This window comes from Jaculus jaculus, chromosome 10 (genome assembly GCF_020740685.1).
Source record: "Jaculus jaculus isolate mJacJac1 chromosome 10, mJacJac1.mat.Y.cur, whole genome shotgun sequence".
Classification (NCBI taxonomy): Eukaryota; Metazoa; Chordata; class Mammalia; order Rodentia; family Dipodidae; genus Jaculus; species Jaculus jaculus.
Window position 1 is genome coordinate 763345 of NC_059111.1, and position 20249 is coordinate 783593.

Sequence of the window (20249 nt, forward strand, 5' to 3'; positions counted from 1 at the left end):
CCTTAGGTTTCACAGGCTAAGTGCCTTAACTGCTAAGCCATCTCTGTAGCCCATCCTTTGAGTATTTTATTTATTTTTTGGTTTTTCAAGGTAGGGTCTCGCTTTAGCCCAGGCTGACCTGGAATTCACTGTGTAGTCTCAGGGTGGGCTCAAACTCATGGCAAACCTCCTACCTCTGCCTCCTGAGTGCTGGGATTAAAGGCGTGTACCACCACACCCAGATCCTTTGAGTATTTTAATAAAACATTACATAATGTCCCACATATAAATATATTGGTGTTTTTTTTAATGAAAGAGACAGAAAGAAGGGGGAGAGAATTAGCATGTTAGGGCCTCCAGCCATTGCAGTAGAACTCCAGACACATGTGTCATCTTATGTGCGTGTACAACCTTGCGTGTTTGCATCACCTTATACATCTGACTTACATGGGATCTGGAGAGTCAGACATGGGTCCTTAGGCTTCGCAGGCTAACACCTTAACCACTAAGCCATCTCTCCAGCCCTTTTTTGTTTTTTTGAGGCAGGGTCTTGTTGTAGCCCAGGCTGACATGGAATTTACTATATAACAGTCTTAGGCTGGCCTCAAACTCATAGTACTACTCCTACCTCTGCCTCCTGAATGCTGGGATGAAAGGCATGTGCCACCATGCCTGGAGTATATTTTCTTAAAGCATCTCTTCTGATGGGTGTGGTGGCTTGGAAAGTCAAGGCAGGATTTCTATGCGTTAAGGCCAGCCTAGGCTACAAAGTGAGGCCCTGTCAAAAAAATAAATAAATAAAAGCTAGGCATGGTGGCACACACCTTTAATTCCAGTACTCAGGAGGCAGATAGAGGTAGAAGGATTACTGTGAGCTCATGGCCACCCTGAGACTGCATAGTGAATTCCAGATCAGCCTGGACTAGAGTGAGACCCTACCTCAAAAAAAAAAAAAAAAATCCAAAATGAAGCAAAACAAAAACAAACAAAAAAGCAAAAAATCTTTTTGGAAAAAATATTTTCAAATGTCCTTTTCAAAGAAAATTTTTTCCATGAGGAATAGGTTGTTCTCCCTTTATTAATACTGGGTCATATTGCTCTCCTAAGTATAGAAAACAAAACATATAGGACTTTGGTAGAATAATTTGAAATCAGTGATGAAAGTTTTATTTGGGTAAAAAGTTTATTTATTTTTAAAATTTTTTGTTCATTTTTACTTATTTATTTGAGAGCAGCAGACAGAGAGAAAGAAGCAGAGAGAGAGAGAGAATGGGCATGCCAGGGCCTCCAGCCTCTGCAAACGAACTACAGATGCATGTGCCCCCTTGTGCATCTGTCTAACATGAGTCCTGGGGAATTGATCCTTGAACCAGTGTCCTTAGGCTTCACAGGCAAGTGCTGAACTGCTAAGCCATCTTTCTAGCCCAAAAATGTTTATTTTTATTTTATCCTAAAATTCTAAATTTTATCAAGTAACCGCTTTAATATATCACATCTTATCTTCCTCTCCTCCCCAATTGATTCCTTTTGGTTTTTCAAGTGTTTCATTCTAGCCAAGAATGACTTGTATGTAATTCACTCTGTAGTCTCAGGCTGGCCTTGAACTCACAGCTCTCCTCCTACCTTAGTCTCCCAAGGGCTGGGATCAAAGGCATACAACACCACACCCAGACTGATTCTTCTTTAACACAGAGAGAAAGGTGAAGATATAAGTGATCTGTAGGCAAGAATAGTTATGATATGATCAAATGCATACGCCACATGGAAATAGCTTATACTCACCCCAATCACAGATGCAAGTGGACATGTTTAGAATGTTTTTGTTTCTCTCTCCATAGCTTTAAGGAAAAGTGGAAATCACTTCTGCTTATACTGAATACCAAAAATCAGTGACTTCTTGCCCTCCCAATCATGGCATTGCCCTTTCGGAAAGACTTAGAAAAGTACAAGGACCTGGATGAAGATGAGCTCCTTGGGAACCTGTCAGAAACAGAGCTGAAACAGCTGGAGACTGTTCTGGATGATCTTGACCCTGAAGTGAGTGTGAGCTTAGAAAAAGAAATGTAATGACTTTAAATCATTTCAAAATGAGCCTCTGCCTTTGAGGAGCTCACTTTCTCTTGATTTCCCTGCCACCCTCTCTCTATAGGCTTCTCTTCACTCACAGGAACTTGCTCTTTGCTTCCTCTTCAATTCCCTATTTCTGCCTCCACATCTTTAGGACACAACTGTTCTAAACTATCTTTAAACATGTATTGAATTTTTTCTCCTCTAATATCTCTGTGCAGGGAAGAATGTATTTAGTTAATAGTAACCCCTGATTGGCTCTTTGATAAATGCTAATCTGTTTCTCTTCAAAGTTTTTGTGCTAGGCTGGTTTCATCATACTATGCCTCCAGAAGGTTCTTCATGACCCTAAGTTAATTATAACTTTACTGAGAGCTACTGGCCAAATGGTTTCTAGTCATTGGTATAAGAGATCTGAGTAAGCTTCTTGGCCATACAAGAGTCAACTGAAGCAGACCTAAACAGATACTCCTTGTCTTGCAGTGGTGTTACATCCTTGATAAGCCCATCCTTAATTTCAAATGTACCTTAAAATGCATTTAATATATTTGTCTGAATAGCATAGCTATATCTAACCTACCTTTAATATGCTTAGAGCCAGTCATGGTGACTCACATCTTTAATCCCACCACTGGAGTGGAGGCAGAGGTAGGAGGATATCTGTGTTTGAAGCCAACCTGGGACTATAGAATGAGTTTCAGGTCAGCCTGGGCTAGAGTAAGATCCTACTTCAGGGAAAAAAAAAAAAAAAAATGGGGCTGGAGAAATGGCTTAGCTATTAAGGTGCTTGCCTGAGAAGCCTAAGGACCCAGGTTTGATTCCCCAGAACCCAGATGTACATAGTCTGGAGTTCATTTGCACTGGCTAGGGGCCCTGGCATGGCCATTCTCTCCCCCCTCTCCTTCCCTCCCTCCCTCCCTCTCTTCCTCTCTCTAATAAAAAAATATTAAAAATTTTAAAAATATAACAAAACAAAATATTTGCATAGGACACTTAAATAAGCTTTCATTTGGACAAATCATCTGATATAACACCTAGTTTATAAGTATTGAGTATTGCATATAATTTGTTGAATAATATACTGAAAGTGAAAACCAGAATGATTGTGAGTACACTTTTATACCATCTTGGAGCCAAGCTATAAGTCAAGTTCCTTTGTACATGTATGTTTAATTTGCAAAGTGTTTATTACTTGCCTTATAAACTTCTCAAAGCCAATGTGGAGATTCTTCACCTTTGAATTGTTATTCAAGGAGGAGCAGGTGGCCAACGAAAACCTGAAGGAGTGGTCATTTGCTAGACCTTGCGTGTGTGTGTGTGTGTGTGTGTGTGTGTGTGTGTGTGTGTGTGTGTTTCTGTCTTTTGTTGTTGTTGTTTTTAAATCATGTTTCTTACAAGCCCAGACATTGGTTTTATGTGCTTTTTAAGGACTGAGGATTTTGCAAGGAAGAAGTGCTAGGGTTGAACTCTGGTGTTTAAGCATCTAAGCATGCACATGACTGCTGAGCCACACCTTAGCACCTAGGTTTTGTTTTATAAGGTTGTTCTTGTTGCTGAGTGATATGTCTGTATCCTAGACCAAACTTGCAAGGAAACATTCTTAGTGTATGTGGAAGATTACTTGGGATAACAGTACTGTCTTTATGATGCTTCCACAGTATATTTGACAAGTTAGTCTATTAGATCTGTTTACTTCAAGTGGGTATAGAACTGGAAAAAACACAGAGTTTATCTGGTCTGTGTAATAGGGTGGGGGAACAGGAAAGGAGGAGTGACTGGATCTCTAGCAAATAGCACCAGGAAGGGCATGATCTCTCCAGGATTCCATGATGAACAGTGTCCCCAAGATATCAGAGCATCACGAAATAGAGTAAAAAACATGATAAGTACTCTAATCCCCAGTAAACAAGCAAGTATGTCTTCAGACGGTCAGATGTCCTCGGATCAAAAAGCTCCTGGTTGTAAAATAATCTACTTACTGTCCTGTTTTAAGAGGTAACTTTACCTCCATTCTTACATTGTCAGTGGAAAGCTTCATCATGGGGAGTAAGGCAGAGCATCACATATCTGTGTGGGAGTATACTAGGTATGGTAATAAACCTCAAGGTGTGACATGCTGCCAGGAAGGCACTACCTCCTAAATTGTCACCAGCTGGGCAACTTGATCACAGACACATGAGGTTATGTGAGATGGTTCACATTCAAACCGCCACAACTTCTAATGAAGCTTGTCTCATAGGTTTATAGCTTGTAAAACCACTTGGCTGCCATTTATTTTGTAGTTGAAGACTATGTTTAAGGAGCTAGAGTTTCAGCTAACTGTTAAAACTGTGCAGCATATAAGCTTGGGCAGTCTTGTGAAAGTATAACTCCACAACCATGAAATGCAATGTCTGATTTAATACTGGTTTATCTTAATGAAATTTTCTTCATCAGTATTCTAAATCTCTTTTTTTGAGTGGGCAACACTAAGGGGGATTTAACCTGTGGCCTCATGCATGCTAGTCAGTGAGCCATATTCTCAGCCCTAAAATCTTTATTCAGTAAATATTTGAGGGACAACCTGTAGTTCTTAGTATGCTACACTTAGAAGATAAAAGATGAGCCTACTCCCACTTCACCCTAAGGAAGCAAAGGATTGCGCTCAGGAAAGAAGTCACCCCCTCTGCCCGCACCTATGGGATCTTAGACCAAGGGAGAGAAGGCTGCTCTCACTCCCTTTCCCACCACCATGGTCTCCCACCCCTGAAAACCTCAAATCCTCCGAGACTCGACTGCTCGAGTCCAAGGAATCACTCACTGCTACAGGCTGGCGCTGGAGGCTGCACTGCCTGGGCCCTGCTCCAGCCTCATCCCTGATGCCATGTGTGGCACACTGCCCTGTCTTCTGAGCAAGCCCAGGAACACACTCCCTCCCCGGGAGAGAGCTAAGGCACGCCTAAGGATGTAGCCACTGAGCCCAGACCAGAGCTCCTGACTCCACCCAGCCTCCGCACTGAAGCACCCATGCCTCACCTGCACCCTAGACCCTCACGGGACACTTGATCATCTCTCTCCAAATCCATGACTGCTGCCTCCTCCTGAGACCTCACCTCCTTCTGCCTAGCTCTAGCACTGTGTGGCACAGACGGCCTCCTTGAAAAGCCATTGTTTATCCATTCACTGCCTTCTCTCTGCAAGTCCCTGAATCTCTCCAAGCTTGCCTTTGTATCTGCTATATGGGGTTTGTAACAGTGCTTGCTAGTATTCAATGAAGTATATGAGTATCAAAAAAAAAAAAAGTGAATGAGCCTAGCATGGTGGAACATGCCTTTAATCCCAGCGAGAAGCAGAGATAGGAGGATTGCTGTGAGTTTGAGGCAACCCTGAAACTTCATAGTGAATTCCAGGTCAGCTGGGGCTATTTGCAAGCAGAGAGAGAGAGATACAGAGAAAATGGGCATGCCAGGGCTTCTAACCACTGCAAGCAAACTCCAGATGCATGTGCCACTTTGTGCATCTGGCTTTCTGTGGGCACTGGGGAATCAAACTGGGGTCATTGGGCTTTGCAGGCAGGCGCTTTAACCACTAAGCTATCATTCCAGCCCATTCTTGGTGGTTTTAATGGCTGATTTTTTTATTTTTTATTTTTATTTTTTTTGGCAGAATGCCCTTCTGCCTGCCGGATTCCGGCAGAAGAACCAGACATCAAAGTCTGCCACAGGGCCCTATGATAGAGAACACCTCCTTTCTTACCTGGAGAAGGAAGCATTGGAGCACAAGGACCGGGAAGACTATGTGCCCTACACTGGGGAGAAAAAAGGTAAGCCTAGGATTTGAAGTTATATATAATAGTTTTGAATTTTCTTTCTCTCTTTATTTCTCTCCCCTCCCTTCCTTCCTTCCTTTGTTCTTTCCTTCCCTCCCCCCTTCCTTCCTTCCTTCCTTCCTTCCTTCCTTCCTTCCTTCCTTCCTTCCTTCCTTCCATCCTTCTCCTTCCTTTCCTTTCCTTTCCTTTCCTTTCCTTTCCTTTCCTTTCCTTTCCTTTCCTTTCCTTTCCTTTCCTCTCCTCTCCTCTCCTCTCCTTTCCTCTCCTCTCCTCTCCTCTCCTCTCCTCTCCTCTCCTCTCCTCTCCTCTCCTCTCCTCTCCTCTCCTCTCCTCCCCTCCCCTCCCCTCCCCTCCCCTCCCCTCCCCTCCCCTCCCCTCCCCTCCCCTCCCCTCCCCTTTCTTTCCCTCCCCTCCCCTCCCCTCCCCTCCCCTCCCCTCCCCTCCCCTCCCCTCCCCTTTCTTTCCCTCCCCTCCCCTCCCCTCCCCTCCCCTCCCCTCCCCTTTCTTTCCCTCCCCTCCCCTCCCCTCCCCTCCCCTTTCTTTCCCTCCCCTTTCTTTCCCTTTCTTTTCTCCTTTCTTGTAGGGTTTCACTCTATCTCAGACTGACCTGGAATTCATGGTGATGCAGGCCCATAATACCAGCTATCTGGGGTTGGAAGAAGCAGAGGATCAGAAGTTCAAGACTACCTGTGGCTGTACAGTGAAACTGAGACCAGCCTAGGCACTCATGTACCCCGTCTTTAGTATTTTGTCCTGCCTTTCATTTTGCTTTCCTATGAATCCTTCTTGCTGTTGATAATGCCGTGCTTCACCTTCACCTGGACCTTTTTCCTCTGTCATTTCATGGAAGTACCAGAGCCATGGCTGCACTTGTTCTCTGCACAGAGACGTCTATTTGAGCTGCTTACTCTCCCGGGACGGGCTCCTCCCTTCCTTGGGAAGCACTCCTACTCTCCCCCAAGCACCTGGGGTGTAGGCATCTATGCTTTTTATCCTCATTTTCTCCTTCTCCACTCTGAGAATGGAATGCTTTTGGATTTCTTCCTAAGAATTTCACACTTCACTTTTAAGTTCCGATAGGTAAATTTAACTAGGGTGCCTTAAGTGAAGGGCTTCTCATATACTTTCCAACTTGTTTACTTACAGTTGCCTCTGTTTACTGGAAAATTATTTGTAGTCTCTCTTCTATAATTCTAAAAGTGACTTCCCACATTTAAAAAAATTTCGTTTATTTTTATTTATTTGAGAGCAACAAAGAGAGAAAGAGGCAGAGAGAGAGAGAATGGGTACACCAGGGCCTCCAGCCACTGCAAATGAACTCCAGATGCATGCACCACTTTGTGCATCTGGCTTATGTGGGTTCTGGGGAATTGAGCCCCAAACCAGGGTTCTTAGGCTTTACAAGCAAGCACTTAACTGTTAAGCCCTCTCTCCAGCCCCACTCCTTTTTCTGTTTTTGTTTTTCATTGCAGTTCAGGCTGACCTGGAATTCACTATTCAGTCTCAGAGTGGCTTCCAACTCATGGTAATCCTCCTACCTCTGCCTCCTGAGTGTTGGGATTAAAGGCATGTACCACCATGCATGTCCAGCTATTGATTAAGATTCTTAACCTGCCGGGTGTGGTGGCGCACGCCTTTAATCCCAGCACTTGGGAGGCAGAGGTAGGAGGATCGCCGTGAGTTCAAGGCCACCTGAGACTACATAGTGAATTCCAGGTCAGCCTGGGCTAGAGTGAGACCCTACCTAAAAAAAAAAGATTCTTAACCTTTGTTGTAGCTGCAGCTTTTTATCAATCTTACCAGATAAGCATCAGAATTACCTCTGAAATTTTTTTTAATTTTTATTAGCATTTTCCATGATTATAAAAAAAATCCCATGTTAATTCCCTCCCCTCCCACACTTTTTCCTTTGAACCTCTGAAATGTTTGAAACAGCCAATGCTAATAAATTTAAGAATCATAGGTATAAATATTTGGATTAATTTTCAATTACTAATTTATTTTGAAAACTGTGTATCTGTTTTTATGTCTGTTTCTCTTACATACATGTACACATAAATGTGAGAGGGCAATAAAAAAAAGAATGAATTAATATGTCTTGCTGTGTTTGCTTTAAGCTTCTGTGCTAAATCACTTTATCAGAACAAGATTGAGTTTTCTGTAAGGGTGATCATAACTTGAAAATGATCATCATAAAGTACTGTACATTTGTTATTAAGTGGCTTTGGATAAAAGTATCACATTTGCCAGGTGTGGTGGCACATGCATTTAATCCCAGCACTTGGGAGGCAGAGGTAGAAGGATCACTGTGAGTTCGAGGTCACCCTGAAACTACAGAGTAAATTCCAGGTCAGCCTGGGCTAGGGTGAAACCCTACCTCAAAGAAGAAAAAAAGTATCACATTTGCTGCACATGTCCTCTCTGGAACTGCATGTAGCCCACTTTATATAATACCTCTACATCTAGTGAAGTCTTGCATTTGATTCCTCCTTGAGGCTTAGGGTACAAAAAAAAAACTTAACCATTATTTTTAAAAAGCTACTAAATTAATAGTTACTGAAATATAAAATCTTGGACAAGGTATTTAAATTAATACTCATTTAGAATGGTGTTTTAAGAATTCGCTTCAGCAGTTTGCTATTGTGCATTTCTCAGAAAACATCTCATTTTGGCGGGGACGTGGCTCAGCTGGAAAGAGTGCTGCACAGGCATGAGGACCTGAGTTCAGTGCTGTAGCCACGCATACCTGTAACCCCAAGTGCTAAGGTAGGCAGAGACAGCAGAATCACTGGGGCTCCCTGGTCAGTTAGTCTAACTGAAAACTAGGAATATCCAGGTTCAGTGAGGGAATCTCCAGGTTCAGTGAGAGACTTTGTCTCAGGGAAATCAAAAGTAGAAGAGTGCCAAGTGTGGTGGCACATGCCTTTAATCCCAGCATTCGGGCGGCAGAGGTAGGAGGATTGCTTGAGTTCGAGGCCACCTTGAGACTACTGAATTCCAGGTCAGCCTGGGCTAGAGTGAAACCCTATCTCAAAAAAGGGGGGGGGGGGAGGTTGAAGATTATTACAAAAGTAAACATTTTAGAAAGAGAGAGAAAATGGGCACACCAGGGCCTCTAGCCACTGCAGACTTGAGATGCATGTGCTACTTATCTGGCTTGCATGTGTACTGGGGAATCTGACCTGGTTCCTTAGGCTTTGCAGGCAAGCACCTTAACTGCTAAGCCATTTCTCCAGCCCCTCCCTGCCTTTGTGGCCAGGTGGTGGCACATGTCTTTTTTATTGTTTTGGGTTTTTTTAGTTTTTTTTTTAATTTTTATTAGAGAAAGACAGATAGATGTGCCAGGACCTTTAGCTGCTGCAAATGAACTCCAGACACACGTGCCATGTTGTGCATGTAGCTTACGTGGGTCCTGGGAAATTGAACCTGGGTCCTTTGGCTTTGCAAGCAAGCAAGCGCCTTAACGGCTAAGCCATCCCTCCAGCTCCACCTTTTTTGTTTTTAATAAATTTTTATTTTATTTATTTGAGAGCAAGAAAGAGACCAAGGCAGAGAGAGAGAGAATGGCCACTAAAACAGAACTCCAGATGCACATGCCACCTTGTGCATCTGGCTTATTTGGGTCCTCAGGAAGTGAACCTGGGTCCTTTGGCTTTGCAGGCAAATTCCTTAACTGTTAAGCCAGGTCCCCCCACCTTTTTTTGAAAAAAAATTTTTTTTCAAGTATGTATATGTATGTATGTATGTGTGTGTATGTGTGTATATGTGTGTGTGTGTATATATATATATATTTTTTTGTTTTGTTTTGTTTTGTTTTGTTTTGTTTTGTTTTGTTTTGTTTTGTTTTGTTGAGGTAGGGTCTCACTCTAGCCCAGGCTGACCTGGAATTCACTGTATAGTCTCAGGGTGGCCTCCAGCTCATGTCAGTCCTCCTACATCTGCCTCCCAAGTGCTGGTAGCAAAAGCATATGTCATCATGCTGGCTTTTTCTTTTTAATTGATAAGTACAGACTATATATTTGCAATGTACAAGCTTTTGTGTGTGTGTGTGTGTGTGTATGTATGTATATAAATATACATACACACACACACACACACATGTGTATGTATATTTATATACATACATACACACACACACACACACATGCTGTAGAATGACAGAATCAAGTTATACTACTTCACATACTTTTCACTTTCTTGTAGTAAATAGCTTGAGTAGTTTTGTTCAGTAGGTGAATACCATAATTCAGTAGTTCTTAACCTTGGCTGCTATACACTAGAATCACTAGAGAGCTTTTAAAAATTCAGATACCCCAATAGGAACACAGCAGACCAACTAACCTAGAATCTGGGGTTCAAACTCAGACATCAGAATGTTTTAAAGCTTCCGCCAAATCTAGTATACATGGAATATTTAGAACCATCCATAAGCAGTTGGAGAAGCAAGTGAGACTGAGTTCAGGAAAATGTAATTATCCTGTAATGATTAGGTAGAGTCGTACCTGTTGAACTATATATGTTCCCTCCCGTTTCCTTTTTTCCCCCAGAGCTGGGGATCAAACCTAGGCCTTGAACATGCTAAGCATATGATAAGCACACACTCTGCCACTGTGATATACTTCCAGCCCCTATATGCCACTTGAATAGTAACCACAAGGCTGGAGGGATGGCTTAGTGATTAAGGTGCTTGCCAGCAAAGCCAAAGGACTGAGGTTTGATTCATTAGTGCCCCAGTAAACCTGGATGCACAAGGTGGTGCAGCATCTGGATTTCATTTGCAGTAGCTTAGAGTTCCTTTCTCCTCCCCACCCAAAAAAATAAATAAATAAATAATGAAAGAACTATACTATTGAGTTAGAAAACAAAGTCGAAAAGAAAAAAAGATGGGCATGGTGGTGCATGCCTTTAATTCCAGTACTGTGAGGCAGAGTTAGGTAGATCACTTTGAGTTCAAGGCACCCTAAGACTACATAATGAGTTCCAGGTCAACCTGGGTTAGAGCGAGACCCTACCTCAAAAAAAAAAAAAAAAAAATACTATAGAATTGTGAGGACATAATGATTTAGTTTTGCCTTATCTATGAACCAATAATAAAAGATTATCTAGGGCTAAAGAGATGGTTCAGCAGTTGAGGTGTTTGTCTGCAAAGCCTAAAGACCCAAGTTCCCCAGTATCTGGAGTATCTGATTCCCCAGTATCTAGAGTTTGTAGCAGCTGGAGGCCCTGGAACACCCATTCTCTCTGACTTTCTCTTCTGTCTCTCTGGACTTGCAAATAAATAAACAATTTTTAAAAACTCACACAATCTCATGTTTAAAAATAAATAAAAGATTATCTGATCACCAGAACTCCCAAGTTTGGTATTAAGAAAATGAGCTATATACACACTGCCAATTGGATTAGCATTTGTGGGAAGGGAAGAGCTCCTGCTACAAATGATTATGTTTGTAAGCCACCATTTTATTGGAAGAGGTACTAGCTTAAGAGTTTGAGATCTTACATTCCTAGTGATAGATCTATTTGAGTACCTTTGAATGGACATATTTGGCATATAGTTTATAAAGGGAGGGAGCCCATTAGTCTGGAGCTAATTACCAGATTACCTATTCAACAAATTCGGATTGTCTTTTGTGTTATAGAGATAAACAATATTAAACCATGTCCACGAAAGGGTCCCAGAAGCTAGACACATGTGCAAATTGAGTGCCTGGGGGACTTGTTCAGGGAATGCTAAGGGAACTAAAGTCACATGAAAGTACTTTAGTTTCAGTAGTGGGGCAGGCACTGCTGCTGAAGATGAATGTGCTGATCCTGGACTCAGTGCTGGTCAGGCAGACAGAAGTTTATGAGTAGCTTCCCTTTCTATAACTTCATTTTCTTTATAGCTGGGTAAAAGTCCTTCGTGTATATATACTGCATTTTCATTATCCAGTCATCAGTTAATAGACCTTGACATTGATTCCATTTCATAGTGAACATGGATGTGTAAGTATCTCTGTGGTAGGATATAGAGGCCTCTAGGAAGATGCTTAGGAATGGTATATCTGAGTCATTGTATGTACTCTTACTGATATTTTAGAAGAGTAAATATGGTAATGAGTTAATAGCAGTAATGAATGAATTAACAAATTGTTTTTCTTTGCAGGGAAAATATTTATTCCCAAACAAAAACCTGTGCAGACTTTTACAGAAGAAACTATATCCCTTGATCCAGAACTAGAAGAAGCTTTAACAAGTGCTTCTGACACAGAACTGTGTGACCTTGCAGGTATCTCCTAAAGCAGACTAATGTTGCACAAGTGTGGGTTGGGGAGAGGCATGCTAGTGCACATCTGTGTTCATTATGCAGACTCGCTTTGCCACGTTGGCTTTGCATTTTGCACAATAAATCTGATGTTAAGGATTCAGTACTGGCACTAGTGAAATTTTTGCACTAATTGATGTCTTTTCCCAAGTTGCTGTGTTTAAAAGTCCTTCTAGTAAGCTGGGCATGGTGGCACATGCCTTTCATCTCAGTACTCAGGAAGCAGAGGTAGGAGGATCTCTGTGAGTTCAAGGTGAGCCTGGGCTAGAGTGAGACCCTATCTACAAACAAGCAAACAAACAATCCTTTTAGTGAACTGTCCCATCTGAGCAGATAAGTCTTCAGTGTCAGCTTCAGCCCACTTTATCAGAAGAGGCAGAGTTGGGTCTCTGAGAGCAGGTGGAGCAGAAGTCTTATGCTGTATCCACCGTTTTCCCCCTTTCTCCTAGTGATGTAGAATACTCCAGTCCTTCCTGTTCCCTTCATCATTGCCAGTTTCTTATACCTAGACCACTAGCTCCCTACTTACGCATTTTCCTTGGTAGAAACATGTTATACATGTTATATATGGGAAAACCCTAGGACCAGAAACTCTTAAAAAGTGACATGTTTGAAAGTAGTGATTGTGTCAGCTGGAGCAGGTGGCATATTCCTTAGGACCTGGTCGATTTGTAAATGGTAGTTTTGTCAGAGAAAACTTCTGCCTTATTTATGAAAAGGAACATCAAAAGAAAAAAAATGTTATCTTTGATGTATGCTACTTGATTCTTACTTATTTTTTGTTAACAGCTTCCATACTTACAGACAATAAACCAAGATAATTTCCTCCCCTCCCCCACTTTCCCCTACACAAATCCACATTTCATCATATCCCTTCCCTCTCTCCATTAGTCTCTTTTGTTTTGATGTCACCATCTTTTCCTCCTATTATGAGGGCCTTGTGTAGGTAGTGTCAAGCACCGCAAGGTAATGGATATCCAGGCCATTTTGTGTGTGGAGGAGTGTGTTGTAAGGAGTCCTACCTTTCTTTTGGCTCTTACATCTCCTCCACCTCTTCCGCAATGGACCCTGAGTCTTGGGAGGTGGGATAGAGATGTTCCAGTGCTGAATACTCCTCCGTCATATCTTCTCAGCATTATGGTGCTTTTTGGACCATCCTAATGGCCACTGCCATCTGAAAAGAGAAGGTTTTCTAACCAAAAGTGAGAGTAGCATTATTTTATGGATATAAATGTTAAGTGCTACTTTTTTTATTAAATAAAAGAATTTAACATACTTTTAGTATTTTAATCTTAGCTAGAGTACAAGTATAACTTGATGATTAGCAAATGTAAAAGTACTGACAGTTGGGAGATCAGTTTTCTCTCTTAGCCACCAAAAAGAGCTAGGCCTAAATTTACTCATAGGATCAGTTTGGCTCAAATTGTCTGTCTACATTTTGATAATGTGGGAAATTTGAGTTCAGAAATGTAGGGGGAAATAGCAAGGATATTGATGAGAATGGTGTTATTGTTAGTGAGTCTTTAGTCACTACTCTCCACCCTCTTTATTTTTGGTTGTGAAGTCTATCTAAAGTTTAGTAGGAAAATGTATGGAGAAAGTAAAGCTATTGATAAAAAAACAAAATTGGGGTTGAAAGCTGGCTACTACTAGCACCTATCTGTAATCTCAGCTGTTTACAAGGCTGAGGCAGAAGAATGGCTTTAGAGTTAGAGGCCAGCCTGGGCAACGTAGGACTCCATCTCAAGAATCAAGCTTAGGAATTCCAGGTCAGGGGGAAAAAAAAAAAAAGCTTAGAACAGAAGTAAAAATGAGCCTTCTTTTTCTGTATTTTTAGCTATTCTTGGGATGCACAACTTGGTAACAAATGCACAACTGTGTAATGTGATGGGAAGTAATAATGGTGTTGACCAACGACATTTTTCAAGTAAGTAATTAAAGTGCCTATGAATTCCAGTACTTTACTAAATACATCTTGTTTTCTCAGTGTATTAACTTTAGTGTTGGCATAGAAATATTGCATATCTAGGTACTTGAAATTTGAAATTCAAGTCTAATAGTAGTGTCAGAGAAAGCCATCAAAAATAAACCTATGCCAGCGTAATAGCACACGTGCCTATAAACTCAGCACTAGGGAGGTGGAGGCAAGTGGGTCAGGAATCTTGGGTCGGCCTGGGCTGCATGAGACCCTTTCTCAAAACAAAACAAAAAAACAGAAAAGCCAGACGTGGTGGCACACACCTTTAATCCCAGTACTTGGGAGGCAGAAATAGGAGGATTGCCATGAGTTCAAGGCCACCCTGAGACTCCATAGTGAATTTCAGGTCAGTCTGAGCTGGAGTGAGACCCTACCTCAAAAAACCATGGTATGGTAAGCAACATAAAGGTAGACAAGTATTTTGAAACTTGTTTGTTGTTTTGTGGGTTATTTTTGCAGTATAAAGGAGCCAACCCACAGCTTTAGTATGCTCAATGAACTCTGCCACTGGGCAGCATCCCCAGCCCAGCCAAACTTAGTTTTTGTTGACATTTTGTGTTACTGATTTTTGAGACATCAATGGCCATTTTGACAGCTTTTTAAAAAATTCACTTCTAGGGTATTTTAAATTTTTCAGGGTAATAAATGCTTTTGTAGCATGAGCATATAAGTGTGTACAATGACAACTGTCTATTCACAAACATTAGTTTGGGGCTGGTGCAATAGTTCAGTTAGTTAAATGCTTGCCTCACAGGCATTAGATTGCCTACTCCCTTCTAAGCTTTGTACTGTTGATACAAATGCATGCATGGTATATATAATTGTTTTTATAGAAATGCTATTATTATAAATTTTTTTGTAACTTAATTTTTTTTTGTAATGACAGTATTGTATAGTTTAGAGCTAGAAAAATGTTATACTGGTTAAGAGAGCTTGCTCCTTAAGCATGAGGGCATGGATAGATAAATTTTTGTTTTTAATTCTTTCTGTGGACCAGGATCTTCCATGTCAGTTCTCAAATGTAAATTATTCTTACTTAATCCTCACAACTTCTGTGAAATAAGTATTGTCTTTAATCTTCCTGTGTGGGAGCTGGGATTTTAGAATAATGCCTCAGTGTCACACAAAATCAGTGGTAAGGGATTTGATCCATCCTACATAGTATAATCACTCAGTAGTATATCATTTTTCCTTGTTAGTACATACAGATTTATTTTACTTAGACAATTGCATAATACCATCTCTCATAATGTTCTGTAATTTTGCCATTCCCCCTCCCTTTTTCTTTTTTTTTCTTTTTTTTTTTGTGGGGGATTGAGGTAGGGTCTCACTCTAGCCCAGGCTGACCTGGAATTCACTATGTAGTCTCAGGGTAGCCTCGAACTCAGGGCAATCCTCCTACCTCTGCCTCCCAAGTGCTGGGATTAAAGGCGTGCACCACCACGCCCGGCCCCCTTTTTCTTTTAAATGGACATGCCAGGGCCCCCAGTCACTGCAAATGAACTCCAGACACATTCACCACTTTGTGCATCTGGCTTACGCGGGTACTGGTAAACTGAACCTGTGTCCTTAGGCTTTGCAGGCAAGCACCTTAACCACTAAGCCATCTCTCCAACCCTTCCCTTGGCTTTTAACTTTCTATTTTAGAAATATTAAAACAGGCTGTTGCAGTCAGGTTCGCATTGCTGGTAGCAATCACCCAACCAAGAGCAGCTTGTGGGAAAAAAAAAAAAAAAAGAGGCTCAAGGGGGAAGCTCCATGATGGCAGGGAAAACAGCGACATGAGCAAAGGGTAGACATCACCCCCTGGCCCACATAAGGTAGACAACAGCAACAGGAGAGTATGCAAAACACTGACATGAGGAAACTGAAACTGGCTATAACACCCATAAGCACACTCCCAACAATACACCACCTCCAGGAGGCTTTAATTTCCAGTTGCCATCAGCTGGGAACCTAACATCCAGAACACCTAAGTTTATGGGGGACACTTGAATCAAACCATCACATTCCACCCCTGGTCCCCATAAACCAATATCCATACATGATATAAAATACAGTGCATTCAGTCCAACTTAAAAGTTCCCATTTTTTTTTATTAATCCCAATGATGTTCAAACATCCCCATAATCCAAGGTCTTTTAACTGAGCCATAATACCAAAAAATAACCCCCCAAAACCATAATGGCACAGAATATTTATGCTGCAAAAGAAGGCATTGGGCATAGCAAAGAAACATTCAACCAGTACAAGATTTAAAACAGGACAAACACCAAACTCTGTAGCTCCAAGTCCAACAACTCTAGCCAGTGACAAATCTCCAAGTCCGATAATTCTAACCAGCAACAAGTCTCTGGAGTTCCAATTCCACCCCTCCAGCTAGGCTACTCACAGTCCTGGAAAACTTCATCGGGCCTGCCAGCTTTCCATAGCAGCCACCTTGTGGTCCCAGCATTTCCACTGGGTCTCCACTGCAATCTATGGTTATACTCATGGCCCCATTCAGGTCTCCATGCAGGCATCCAACAAACCTGCTTCACACTGCCCATGGCCTTTTCCAAAACACAAGACCGTGATGCAAACTCAATGACCCTCTCTTTCCTGCATTTTTCATCCTCCATAATACCAGGTAGAGTGCCAATTTGTTAATGGGGGGGGGGGTAATAAAACAGACTTTGAAGAATAGGATAGTCCTTGAGTATTCAGGCCCCTTCAAAAGAGTCTACATTCTTCCTGTTGCCCCAGTGCAGACCAGCTGGCCCAATCTCAATGATTGTAATCTTTCAATTGCAGCTGAACAGGCAGCAGTTCACCAAAGATTTTTCTTTCTGTGCCATATCCCTCTGTTCACACCAGTTCATTTCTACGCAAAGCAACCCTGCGCAACTTCTCAGGACACGGGCATAACAGCAAGGTTCCCACACAAACTGCTAGCCCAGTTCAAGCAAAGCTCTTTCTCACCCTCATAAGCCACACCTCACAGTCCATAGTTCTTACTGCATTCAGGTCTTGTAGCTCTGACCATAATAGTCCATCAAGCTGTACTTACAGCACTGTCAAGGCTGTAAGTTTAGGCCAAAGTTCCAAATCCTTCCACATTCCTCTTGAAAATCAGCTCCAGAAGGCCAAAGCCACACAGGTGTCTAGCAGCAACCCCACTCTTGATACCACTTTACTGTTGCAGTCAGGTTCACACTGCTTGTAGAAATCACCCAACCAAAAGCAGCTTGTGGGGAAAAAAGGGGGGGGGGCGGGTTATTTTGCCTTACAGGCTCAAGGGGAAGCTCCATCCATGATGACAGGGGGAAATGATGGTAGGAGCAGAGGGTGGACATTCACCCCGGCCAACATAAGGTGGACAATAGCAACAGGAGACAGTGCCAAACACTGGCTTGGGGAAGCTGGCTATAACACCCATAAGCCTGCTGACAAAAATACACTCCCTCCAGGAGGCATTAATTCCCAAATCTCCATCAGCTGGGAACCTAGTATTCAGAACACCTAGGTTTATGGGGGACACCTGAATCAAACCACCACACAGGCCTACTTTATTAGTCTTTTGTTAACTTTTCTTCTGCCTCAGCTCCCAATCCTTTCCACAATATTTTTCTTGAAGTTTCTTAAAGTCATTCCTTCTCAATTGTGTTATTTCACCCATAAACATTTACATGCACATCTCACAGATAGAGGGTTTTTCTTCTACGATAACCACAATATCATTGGTAAATTTAAAAATTAATTATTTCTGGAGTGAGACCCTGCCTCAGGAGGGAAAAAAAATTAATTATTCCTTCATATCATCTGAAACTAAGTCCGCATTCAAATTCCCTTTATTTTTCTGAAACTGGAGCCAGGAAGCCCTAGGGATCCTCCTTACTCTAGGATAAGCAGTGTGCCATTTCATGCATGGTTCAAAGCAGACTCTAGTGGCTACTCCAATTCAACTATAGGAATTTTGATTTGAGGAATATTTGGGGCTAGGTTAGTACATGCTTATTAATTGGTGGTGATTAAATCACATTATGAACTTTAGTAAGTAGGGTCTTTTATCTGAGGAGCATGATGTGGTGGTTTAAATAGAATAGATGGCCCCCAATATATACAGTTGTTTGTTTGTAGTTTACATCTGCGGCCACCTGGCTGGAGGTAGTGTCACTGGGTGGATCTTAAGGGGTGGTGGTGGGTTTCAGATTTCAATCTAAAGATATGCAAAGTGTGCCTAACAGGAGTTCCTGAAGTGTGCTGTGGCTGTTTAGGCTTGTGCTTCTCTCTCTCTGCTTGGGCCTATGAAGGCAGGCTAGCTTCTTCTGCCATTATGGAACTTCCCCTGGATCTGTAAGCTTCAATAAATATCCCTTCCTCCATAACTGTGCCTGGTCTGGAAGTTTATCTCAGTGAACCTGAAGCTGTCTGCTACACATGATAAGATTAATCATTGAGGAGCTGGGTAGATTGCTTAGCAGTTAAGTTGGAGAGCAATTGAGGAAGACATCTGACATAGATCCTTGGCCTTTATATGCATACATGCACACATGTGTGTGCATGCTCAAAAATAAGGAAAAAGACCAAGTGTGGTAGTGAATGCCTTTAACCTCAGCACTTGGAAAGCACAGGTAGTTGGATCACAATAAGTTTGCAGGCACCCTGAGACTACATAGTGAATTCCAGGTCAGCCTGGAGTAGAGCGAGACCTTACCTTGAAAAATAAAAATAAAAAAAACAGGAAAAAAGTCGGGGAGGAATCAGGTATTCTATCTAGCACATGCCTGTAATCCAGCACTGAAGGGTTGAAGGGTCTGAAGCAGATGATGGTTAGTTCTAAGTCAGTCTGGACTATACAGGAAGACCATATCTTAGGAGAAAAAAAGAAAGAAAAGGAGAGATGATCAGTAGGTTCTAGTGTTGTCAGCCTGATCCATCCACTTAAAGTTCCCCATGAATCTTTCAGCTAATGATTTCAGCCTCCCATTGAATAGATCAGTATTTCTTTAAGGAGAAGGCTCTTTAAATACACCTATTCTATGAAAGGAAATATTTTATGTTTTATGAAATGTAGTGCTCACTCGGTTTTCCATTTGCTTAAGAAATGCATTCTACCTGTCTGCTATCTTGAAGAATACTGCCTTGTTAAACTTAATGCAAGCAAGCCTACCCTTTCCTTAGTGTTTGCATACAGTAAAGTGTCATTTGGATGCTATACATAAATAGTGTATAAAGGACCTTTTAAAACTTGTGGAGAAGGAACTTCTAAACTAGTTGTCTTATGTGTGCAGAGAAAATAGCCAAGTTGGTATGTGCATCTGTTCATAGTACCAGACATCTCAGTCAACTCTTGCTCTTCACTTGCTATTACAGATGTGGTAAAAGGGGAAAAGATTGTTCCAGTATTTGATGAACCACCAAATCCAACCAATGTTGAAGAGAGTTTAAAGAGAATTAAAGAAAACGATGCTCGTCTTGTTGAAGTTAATTTGAATAATATAAAGGTAAGTATGTTAAGCATGCAATATATAACCAATAAAGTTGTTTGGCTTTGAATCAACTATTTATAAAAGTCCCTAGATTGCTTTTTTTAAAATTCGTTTTTTTGTTGTTGTTTATTTTTACTTATTTGAGAGTGACAGAAAGAGGCAGATAGAGAGAGAGAGAGAATGGGCACGCCAGGGCCTCCAGCCACTGCAAATGAACTCCAGATGCGTGCGCCCCCTTGTGCATCTGGCTAATGTGGGTCCTGGGGAATCGAGCTTCAAACCAGGGTCCTTAGGCTTCACAGGCAAGCGCGTAATCGCTAAACCATCTCTCCAGCCCCCTAGATCACTTTTTTTTTGTTGTTTATTTTTATTTATTTATTTGAGAGCAACAGAGAGAAAGAGGCAGAGAAAAAGAGAGAGAATGGGGCCTCTAGCCACTGCAGACGAACTCCAGATGCGTATGCCCTCTTGTGCATCTGGCTAATGTGGGTTCTGGGGAATCGAGCCTCGAACTGGGGTCCTTAGGCTTTACAGGCAAGTGCTTAACTGATAAGTCATCTCTCTAGCCCCCTAGATTGCTTTTTTTTTTTTTTTTTTTTTTTTTGGTTTTTTCAAGGTAGGGTCTCATTCTAGCTCAGGCTG

General features: G+C 41.8%; 1 protein-coding gene across 2 annotated transcripts in view; it reads left to right on the plus strand.

Moving 5' to 3' along the window:
- Tmod3 (tropomodulin 3) overlaps positions 1-20249 on the plus strand; it is a 59172-nt gene that overhangs the window by 21943 nt on the left and 16980 nt on the right. The window contains exons 2-6 of one of the 2 annotated variants that reach the window (XM_004662476.2): positions 1818-2016; positions 5692-5848; positions 12000-12122; positions 13996-14085; positions 19492-19622. In XM_004662476.2, the coding sequence (XP_004662533.1) occupies positions 1891-2016; positions 5692-5848; positions 12000-12122; positions 13996-14085; positions 19492-19622 (627 nt within the window). In that variant the 5' untranslated portion in view covers positions 1818-1890. The remainder of the gene's footprint in view (positions 1-1817; positions 2017-5691; positions 5849-11999; positions 12123-13995; positions 14086-19491; positions 19623-20249) is intronic. The other variant, XM_045161045.1, reaches the window with a different exon arrangement.